The sequence below is a fragment of the Ochotona curzoniae genome, unplaced genomic scaffold (assembly GCF_017591425.1).
Source record: "Ochotona curzoniae isolate NIBS_2020 unplaced genomic scaffold, NIBS_Ocur_1.0 scaffold_2587, whole genome shotgun sequence".
NCBI lineage: Eukaryota > Metazoa > Chordata > Mammalia > Lagomorpha > Ochotonidae > Ochotona > Ochotona curzoniae.
In genome coordinates, this window is record NW_024467096.1 from 802,006 (window position 1) to 811,933 (window position 9,928).

A 9,928-nucleotide genomic window follows, 5' to 3' on the forward strand; every position below is an offset into this window, starting at 1 on the left:
TTTATTCATTTGCTTATTTGATTCTTACAATATATTGGCTAGCCCGACAGAATGACTGTGACTTGCCCAGGGTCGCGCGGCTTGGCTCCCACCCTGGTCCCCACAATCACTGCTCAACCTCACCTGGGAAGAGATAACGCAGCTGGAAAGCAGCGGCAAAGACTGCTCAGCTGCTGAGGAAAGCACATTGCGCACGAGCAAATCCTGGAAGGTGGGCGGGGAGAAAGGAGGAGTAAACGCCAGGCTTGACCGTCCGCTAACACGCAGGCGCACTTCTTGGACTGAAGGTCAGAGTGAAGCGGGCGGGCGCCCAAAGCTGCGCAGGCGCAGTTGCGCGCCAGTCGCCAAGATGGCTTTCCCCAAATATAAGCCGTCGGGCCTGGCCACTCTGCCGTCTACACTCAACCCGGCGGAATACGACATATCTCCGGAAGCCCGGCAGGCGCAAGCGGAGCGGCTGGCCATAAGAGCCCGGCTTAAACGCGAATACTTGCTTCAGTACAACAACCCCAAACGCCGAGGGCTCATCGTGAGTCGGGGGCCTTCGGGGCGGGAATGGCGAGGGCTGGAGCCCGACTGGCTGAGGGGGACCAGGTTCGGGGCGACCCCTCTCCCGCAGCAACATCCCAGGGGCGGTCCCTAGTCCAGGCGCAGACCGCGAGCCCTTAGGACCTTGGTCAGGGTGCAGTGCGGCCCGGAGCACGGGCTCCGAGGTCCCCCGAGGCTGGGTGCGAGTCCTGCTCGGTCGCCTCGTTCACCTGGCTGACCTTGAGAAGCTTAGTTGGAGCTTCGGTTTCCCTGTCTGAAAAATGAGCATAAAAGCTCATATAGACTATGAAAGTGAGGCACGCAATTGGAGCAGCACAGTGCCTGGTTTGTACAGGTGTTCAAACGTTGATAAGACAATATAGTGATTTCCCAGCCTCTTTTTATAAAAGAAGCCTGCAGTTTGTTGAAGCTTTGGCCTTTGGAGTCTAAATCCATAGCACCACATACTGGCAGACTGTGACTTTGGGCAGTTTACCTAACTCTGGGTCCTGTGGAAGCGATGTGTGCTTTTCAGGGAATTGTTGTGAGGTTACGTGAGATCATTTGTTAACGTTCCCAAGCACCTTCCGTATGCTCTGTAAACTGGTAGTTACTATTTCTTAACAAATGTGTGCCTGAATATGTCTTTTTTTTTTCAAAGCCTTCCCAACAGTTGCATTGTTATTCTCTAGGAAGTTTTGAATTCAAGTTGTGAGGGTCGAAAGAACGTTACTGATGTCCCAGGAAGGCAAAATCCTCTGTTACTTCATTCAGTGTCACCACTCATCAAAGAACTTGGCTGCAGCTTCACCCCATTGTACAGATGAGGAGACAACATAGAAAGGACAGGTGGTTCATTCAGAGATACCCATTTAGCAAGTGGTAGAAAAGAATATCCCATCTCTGTTCTGCGTAGCCCACAGCATACACTGTGAACTAGTTGGCTGAACTGTCTCCATCCAGAACCTGTTCACTTGGGAAGATAGAAACACATTAATTATGCATGCACCCACGTAGTATAATCTAGAAAATAAGATACATAAAAGCAATAAGGCCCTGTTACACCTGAGGTCTAAATTCCAGAGCTTCCATTTTTCAGGGAAAGTTTCAGCTTTTATCTAACGTTAAAAAAAAAAATAGAGAAAATAATACATGCTTCTTTGGGGCTTCTGTGAATTAAATGAATACATGACAGAATCATTTATTAATGCGTTTGATTGATTAGTCAGTAACTGCCAAGGATCTCTTTTGGCCCTGTGAGATGCTGAGGTAACAATGGAGAACAAATTTCCTGTCCTCTGGGACTTCCTTTCAGCTGGGGAGACAAGTAGTAATAATCTACATCATTTAACATGTCAGTGGTAAGTAACATGAAAAAGGCCATCCATCACCTGCAATGCTGCCATCCTGTAGAGATGCCAGTTCAAGTCACAGCCATGCCACTTCCTGTCCAGCTCCTTGCTAATGTGCCTGGGAAAGCATGGAGAATGGCCGTAGTCTTTGGGCTCCTGCACCCACATGGGAGACCTGGAAGACACATCTGGCTTTGGCCTGGCCCAGCCTTGACCATTGGAGCCATTTGTGGATTGAAGCAACAGATGGAAGGTCTCTCTCTATCTCTTTCTCTCCGTCTCCTTCTTCCTCTGTCTCCATCTCTCTCTGTATAACTCTGTCTTTCAAATAAATAAAATCTCTGGGAGAAAAAAATTTATAAGGGGAAGGAGATCTGACAGATTATTGGCAGATATATGTGTGTGTGTAGCAGGGAGGATGAGCTGTTGCAATTTCAAATAGGCCCAGGGATGGTGAGAGTTGACTAAAGATCTATAAGAAGTGAGGGAGCTAGCCGTGTACTCTCTGGAAAAGTAGAATTCTAGTTAGAGGGACAGCAAGTGCGGAGCCCCTGAGGCAGGAGTGTGTCTGGTTACTTAAGAAATACACTAAAGGGACCACTGTGGCTAATCTGGAGAAGGTGCCGGCAGAACTGGAAGCAAGGTGGTCAGAGGGTTCCCTGAGGTAGATCCCGCCGGCCTTACATGTCATTGTAAGAACTTCTGCAAAGTATAGAGCGCACAGTCTGGACTTGGAGTACAACACTCTGTATAGTTGAGAATGGCTGTGGGGAATCGAGCAGGAGTGGGGAGCCTGTTGAAGGGGGCAACACTGTCTAATTGGATGTTGGCTACCAGAAGGTGGCAGTGAGGGTGATGAGAAGTGATCATTTTGGGGTATTTATTGAAAGTAGAGCCAACCAGGTTTGCTAGCAGATGACATGTGGTTTGTGACATAAAAGAAAGAACCCTAGATTCCTTCAAGGTTGTTGACTGAAGCAGTTGGAAAAATTAAGTTGCCTTTTAACCCAGATGAAGAAGACTGTGAGTGGATCAAGTCTGGAAGTGCAGCAGAGTTTAGGGAGATGAGTTTGGGGGAGGTGACGGTTACAACAGTGTTAGTGGGTAGTTGGATATTATACATAGAGTTCCAGGGCTAGAAGTAGAAGTTTGCCATTTGTTAGCCTGTAGATATTCGCAGTCGTGTCTAGACAGCCTTGTCTAGGTAGTGAATTAGAGAAGATTAATAGGCTTAAGGTCCAATTGGAGTGAGCAGAGAAAAAGAGCAAAAGAGGAAGAGCGGATGGCCAGAGAGGAGAAAAACCAAGTCAAGTGAAGACATTTTCAGAAGGAATTTTCATCGTGTCCAGTGGATGTTGAGTGGTGTCACAGTGGGTGTTTAGAGCCTCTCTTAGTGTTCTGGGCTCAATGAACCATTGTCAAAGGGCTCTTAGGAATTTACCAAGCAAAATGCCTTATTGCTAGAAAATTGATTTTGCAGGTACAGGCAGACTAAGAAGCCTGTCTTGGGCAGCCAAACACATCCTGAGCAGAAGGGGCAGATAAAAGAATGAATGCATTTAATCCTTTCAGGTATGGAATGCAAACATCCCCCTCAAAGAACCTACATCTTACCTTGTATTTTCCCCTCTTTATCATTTCTGTTTGCAATACAGGCATAATACAGACAGTTCTACAAGACCCCGTTGAGCTTGCTTTCATTTGAATGCGAGATGCTAATTTTACTAGCTGATCAAGCAGCAGTGTCAACAGGGGTTGTGTGTAGTAAAGGCCCACACCCTTGAGTTCAGCACACTGGAAGAAGGGCGCGTGTCCACCATAAGGTGTCTGCCCCTTTAAGCTCTGGCTAATGACCTCAGGGCAAATTTGCTGTTGTTCTCTTTGGCTAGACATAGGACTATGGAAGGCCCAACTTAAATTATTTTCATGTTACCAAGCATGATTTCTTGGTATTGGTTAGAACCTTACATATTCATGTCACATATTGAAATCTTCACTTGATCTTAGCCAAAAGGCCGAGAAGCGATACACACTGAAGTCTTAACACTGATTTTATTTGCTTATTTTTTATCTCTCAGTTAATTGGAGAGAAGAGTTTTGTAAAACCATTTGAGGATTTAGTGAATTAACTTTAATTATGTGTTTGGGGTAGATTTGCTGTTCTTAGATAGTTATTTGAGTATTAATAAAACAGACAAGTGCTTTTTATTAACCAAAATCTAATTTTCTTTAACAATAACTTGGACCTTTCTAAAATCGTTTAATGGTGTAAAGTATGCTAATTAAAAAATTATTTGAAGGGCAGGGGGACAGAGAAAAAGTGATTTTCATCTGTTGCTCACGCCCTAAATGACGCAGCCAGCAAGGTTGAGCCAGGCCGAAGCCAGGAACTCCACCAGATCCCTTGTGTGGGTGGCAGAAGCTCAAGTGCTTGGACCATCTTTCACTGCTTTCCCACACTCATAAGTAGCGAACTGGGTCAGAAGCAAAGTGGTGGATTCAAACTGATTCTCCAATATGGGGCGCCAGCAATGTAGGCAGCAATGTAACATGTTAATTTTGCTTAAAACATGTCAGCCAAGTCAGTTTAAAAAGCTTAGTTCAGAGTTAATCTGTGATGACCACTTTTCATCTGACAGATAGCTCATATGTAGGCATTAAGAACCAGTTAGGAAATTGTTAGAAAAGGTTTCTGGAAACAAAATACAAAGCTTGGTGGAACAATCAAGATCTGCTTGTCTTCATCAGGAGTGCTGGGTGGTTCTGGTGGACAGACTTCATGAAAATCAGTGAGCCAGAAAGCAGCCAGAGAAGGGTGGGTAAAATGATAAAGGAGAAAAAGTAGTGCCTATGGTAGAAAAATTCATAGATAAACAGAAAGCTGAAGGGTGACATAAAAGTCTTAAACTTCTAGATAGGATTTGAGCAGATGCCTCTGTTTCTCAGAAAATACTAGACATGCTAGAACCATCCTGATGCTGTTTAGGAGCGTTTAAGATTTACCCTAAATACCTAAGAGAGCAGAAGGCGCCCCCTGTGCTCCTTCACAAAAGTCCTTGTGAATGTGTTCCTCAATGTGGCTCTTAAATTCTGTAACTTTCTGTTAATTTCAGGAAGATCCTGCCTTAACTCGTTGGACATACGCGAGATCAGCGAACATCTATCCAAATTTCAGGCCCACTCCCAAGAACTCACTCTTAGGAGCTCTGTTTGGAATTGGGCCCCTATATTTCTGGTACTATGTTTTCAAGACCGACAGGGTGAGTGTTGGGACTAGTTGTCTCCTGTTCAGGTGACAGGTCCTCTGGGGAAGGTGCTCGTTTAGTGTTTTGTGAGCATAAATTACCTATGTGCCCCTCCGACCCTTCTCTTTATTTTTTTGCGACCAGAGTTAAAAATAGAAGTTTCAGTTTTAAGCTCGGTTTTTACTGCTTTATGGTATCAACTGATATGAAAACATACTTTGTTAAAAACTCCTGGTAGCCTCTGGTCTGACCAGTTTCATGTAACGACTGCTTTTGAATTTAAAGTAATTAAGTGATCAGTTTAAGACTTAAACTTAAGCTCATGAATTCCCCTGGTATATGTTTTAGGTAGTATAAGGAAATTATCCTGGGATTATTAAGCAAGGGACTACCAAAACAACTTGAAAAAGTTAATTTTTTGCTCGTTAAATGGGCAGAAAATAAGCCTTTTAAAATTCTGATTAACCTTTAGATGTTATCTTTGTGCACTTTTAAGTTTGTTTTCTTAGTTCCTTTGTTTTGAAACAAAATTATACTTGGTTTAATGGATCAGCTACCAATAGAATATGTAAATCACTGAATGTGTTCCTCCTGTGTGGGAATTCTGGCTAAGTGGGTCACATCCTTGCCCAAAGAGAAGCAGAGGCAGCCTGAGAAGGGATCAGTGCTGTCAGAAGCCTGATGTAGGATGATCAAAAGCCGTGCAGGTGGTTTGACAGCAGGTCGCTTCCTGGTGCTAGACACCCGGCTGCAGCCCCAGGCCTTCATCCCTTTCCCCTGTCCTTTCAGCGATCCTGTTAGAGCTCAGGTGTTTTGATGAGCTGCTAAGTTAATTGCCTCACAGATAAAATCACTAAGAGGTGGGGGTGATGGTTTTGAATAGGAGCACTTTCTCACTTCCTTGCTGACATTTCCCTGGGCAATGGATTTGCAGTTCACCTTGGGAGTGGTTTATTCTGTTTTTATAATTGTACAATGGATTGTGCCAGAATGCATTGTTTCTTAATGTCCTTTTTTGTTTTTGTTTAATATGTTATACAGGATAAGAAAGAAAAACTTATCCAGGAGGGAAAATTGGATCGAACATTTAGCATCTCATACTAAATCCAGCAATGATGACTATATGTATTCTTTCTGAAATAAATCCTATATTAATCATTAGTTTGCCAGTTTCAGAGTTTTTATTGTGTTGCATTCCAGACCCTATGGAATTGTACCATAAAATTTTTAAAAAAAAAGATGTTTCAAGTAAAAAAATACTAAAATAATTACAGTTTTCTCATTTAGTTTTGAAAATCTAAAAAAATACTTGTAGGATCTTACGATTACTGTTCTTACTACTAGATTAGACAGTAGGGATAATAACCAACTTGTCAGGTAATGTCTTACAAGTACATATTTTAAATAAATTTAAGTGCATTCTTCACAAGTAATTCCATGTATATTTTCATATACTGTTCACTAACACTTAAGAATTAAAACAAGTATGCTAGTCTGATGAAATGAGGGAACCTCTTATTCATATAAAATATGGAAAAATACTGAAGTAAAAACATCCTATATTTCTTATTTTTGTAAGTTTATTCATTTATGTGATCATCCTGTATGAAAGATGAGGTACCTCACAGAATGATCTCTGTAAAAAATATTGTCGGTTCATCAGAGGTACCTGATATCTACAGCTAATTTATAATTAGGTAGTATTTTAATAGGGCAGTTAGCAGTTAATGAAGTTGTTGAGAGGATTATAATTGTAATTTCTTTAAATTCCTAATCTGAGTATAACATGGAAATAATTCACAAGCAAAACATGCGGAAACAAACAAAAAAAAAATGGGAATAATTTTTTTAAGTGACTGATCTTGGAAGCAGGATCTTGCTGGGAGGAATCCTAACATTTGGTGATGTTTTGCAAGCCAGTTCTGTGTGCAAGAGCTCACCAAAACATGCTGTATTTAGTTATGAGAAAATGCTAGAAGATAAGAAGCTGGTTTGTATCATTTTTTTTTTCTGACCATTTGTGCTGGAAGTCTCCATGATAGTTATAGGCCCATAGCATCTTTACCGATGTATACGTACTTCATGAAAATAAATACACTGGGACATACTGAGACCCAGTGTCCTAAGACATAAGCATGATGCAGAAGGATGCAGACATGAGGCACCCTGGACGCACAAGATTCAGGTTATTACACTGTTGTGGGATTCTTTCCATCACTCTCCAACTCCTACAATGCTAGAATATTCTAGGCAGTGAAGAAGAGCACTAGCTAGCAGCTACAGTATCACTTAGCAGAAAAGTGTGAACAAGAACAGCATGGGGAAGGGCAGACATCCACAGCAGGGGTAGCAGAGAGGTGGCTCAAGGCCTTGTGGGTAAAACCACTACTTTCGGCAGGCCATAGCCAAAAGTGCTGACTGCCAGCCTGTGCGTTGTTGCCTGTCCTGCATGTCTACACATTTTACTATTCATTAGTTGAATGATAAGACTTACTAACACCCTAAGAACAGAGAAGCAAAAGTACCCCCTGGGAGTCACTGCACTCAAGATGGTTGTGAAGAGCTGCAGGACTAAGTACAATCCTTGTTTTCCAAGGATTCACAATCCAATGAAGAAAGAGATTAATGTGCAGCCATTGAGCATGTGAGTGTAAGCCAAGACCTAGGTATTGTGTTATAGCCTGAAAATACAGTGGAAATTAACTTGGTGGTCATGCTTAAGGAGCTCATCCTCTGACACTATTTATTGAAAAATTATTTGCTGGGCCCAGCACAATATGGCTCAATGGCTAGGTCCTCACCTTGCAAGCTCCAGGATGTCCTATGTGCACTGGTTCCTGTCCTGGCTGCTTCACTTCCCATCTAGCTCTCTGCTTATGACCTTGGAAGGCAGCAGAGGATGGCACAAAGCCTTGGACCCTCTGTGGGAGACCTGGAAGACTCCCCTGGCTTCAGATCAGCTCAGTTTGGCCATTGTGGCCACTGGATGGAGGATCTTTTCTGTCTTTTATGGATCTGATCTGCCTTTTAATGAAGATGAATAAATCATTAAAAACAATTGTTTGCTTATTTTGTGTCTTTTTTTAAATACCGAAGTCCTGGTCTGATCTCCAGGCCCAACAGTAAATGCAGCAAGACAGTAATAAAAGTGTAAGGGTTTCAGCAAAGAGTTAATACAGTGGGCAAGCTGATAAGGAAATCATTCTGTCTGAGGAACTTGGAATGTTGGCATTTGGTCTATACTGAAGACAAAGCTGGCAGGACAAACAGGAGCATTGAAAGGCAAGATATGTTAGATGTGGACAGGTAGGAAATGTAGAGGTGGGAACAGAGGTATAATGGTTAACAGCACAGGTTTTGGCAGGTAAATTTGGGCTAGAAGCATTGGTCAGATTTAGTAATTGAATTAGGAGGCTTCTTAATCTCTTTGGAAAGAAGGAAGAGACTGCTTCCATTCACTTTACTCCCCAAATGCCTTCAGTGGCTTCAGGTACTCAAACTGGATCTCCTGCATGAATGGCAGGTATCCAAGCACTTGGGCTATCGCCTGCTTGCTGCATCGACACTGGGTTTCTGCTTCCTCATATGTAGTAAGGAGACAGTAATGCCCATTTATACATAGGCTCATGAAGGTGAAAATGAAATAATCCTGCCCAATAAAATGCAGCTAGCCCATGCTGCGTAGCTCATTCTTAAAACTGAGGGTGACAAAGACATAATAAAATCCAGTGCTATAGATGAACAGCATGCTCTAAAGGGCTCATTTATATGAGTATATTGATTTTCACTTGCAAATCCTGCTAGTTACCAAGACCTTAATTTTCTTTCTTTCTTTTTCTTGTTTTTTTTTTTTTTTTGGCTCAAAAGAAAACTTTATGACCAGGGCACATAATGGAAGTAGATGGTGGCAGGAAGGTCAGGCTTCCAGCATCGCATCACAGCAGCAAGGCAACATAATTAGGGGCATTCAGGAAGCAGAACTGTGGGTGCTGTTGGGTGTGTTGGGAGTGATGGGGCGCGTACCATTGTGGGCAGGGTGGGTCCTTTCGGCGGCAGCAGCAGGGAAGACACGTCCTCTTCATCCACCTCTTGTTCCCAATGAGGTGCTCCCTCCCTCTTCATCCACCTGAGCATCATCTTGATGGATTAGTGTTGGGCTAATTAGCAAGCAGACCGGGTGGGAAAGAGCTGTGGGGCCAGCAGAGGCAGGTCATCCCTCAACGTTGAGCCCAGCTTCCCCTGGTAGAACCAGCGCTCCTTTCTTTCCGGGAAAGGGACACACGCTGGGGGCGGGGGGGGGGGCCGGCTTCCACCAAGAGCGCTCCTCCCGCCACCCCTCCAACCCGCCCGAGAGGATCGGGGGTATGGAGGAAGCCCAAATTCCCGGCTGGGGGTGGAAAGGCCCTCCTCCAAGACCTTAATTTTCAAAGATCAAAATCTTAGTTATTCTACCATTATCAGGCCTTTGATATAATAATCATACATGGGCATTCTAACTGAAAATTCAGAAGTAGACCTATCCTTCACCCCTGTCATGGTACAATAGCACCCTAGATTCTTAAAATCAGGGTTACTTTGATGGATGAAGGTGTTTATTTTCCAGGTGTAAGAATCTCTGGTGAGGAGAGATGGGATCTGGCATTGTAGTATAGCAGGTTAATATACCTGCAACAGTGGCATTCTATATGGGTGTCAGATCGAGTTCCAGATGTTCCATTTCCAATCCAGCTCTATGCTAATGGCCTGGGAAAACAGCAGAGGATGATACAAGTCTTTGGGCCCCTGTATCCATGTGGGCGACCC

At 43.4% G+C, this 9,928-nt stretch overlaps 1 protein-coding gene across 1 annotated transcript; it reads left to right on the forward strand.

Annotated features, from left to right (window-relative positions):
* Positions 1 to 268: 268 nt before the first annotated feature.
* NDUFB4 (NADH:ubiquinone oxidoreductase subunit B4) lies at positions 269 to 6,286 on the forward strand. The gene is made up of 3 exons (XM_041002933.1): positions 269 to 529; positions 4,994 to 5,140; positions 6,167 to 6,286. The coding sequence occupies exons 1-3, from the start codon at positions 350 to 352 to the stop codon at positions 6,227 to 6,229; spliced, it is 390 nt and encodes a 129-aa protein (XP_040858867.1). The 5' UTR covers positions 269 to 349; the 3' UTR covers positions 6,230 to 6,286.
* Positions 6,287 to 9,928: the final 3,642 nt, after the last annotated feature.

What these genes read in the sequence shown, in the direction of transcription:
- NDUFB4 (XM_041002933.1), top strand. Translation starts at nt 350, where the DNA reads ATGGCTTTCCCCAAATATAAGCCGTCGGGCCTGGCCACTCTGCCGTCT. An exon ending in CCAAACGCCGAGGGCTCATC is followed by an intron (nt 530 to 4,993) that starts GTGAGTCGGGGG and finishes TGTTAATTTCAG; the next exon opens with GAAGATCCTGCCTTAACTCG. An exon ending in ATGTTTTCAAGACCGACAGG is followed by an intron (nt 5,141 to 6,166) that starts GTGAGTGTTGGG and finishes TATGTTATACAG; the next exon opens with GATAAGAAAGAAAAACTTAT.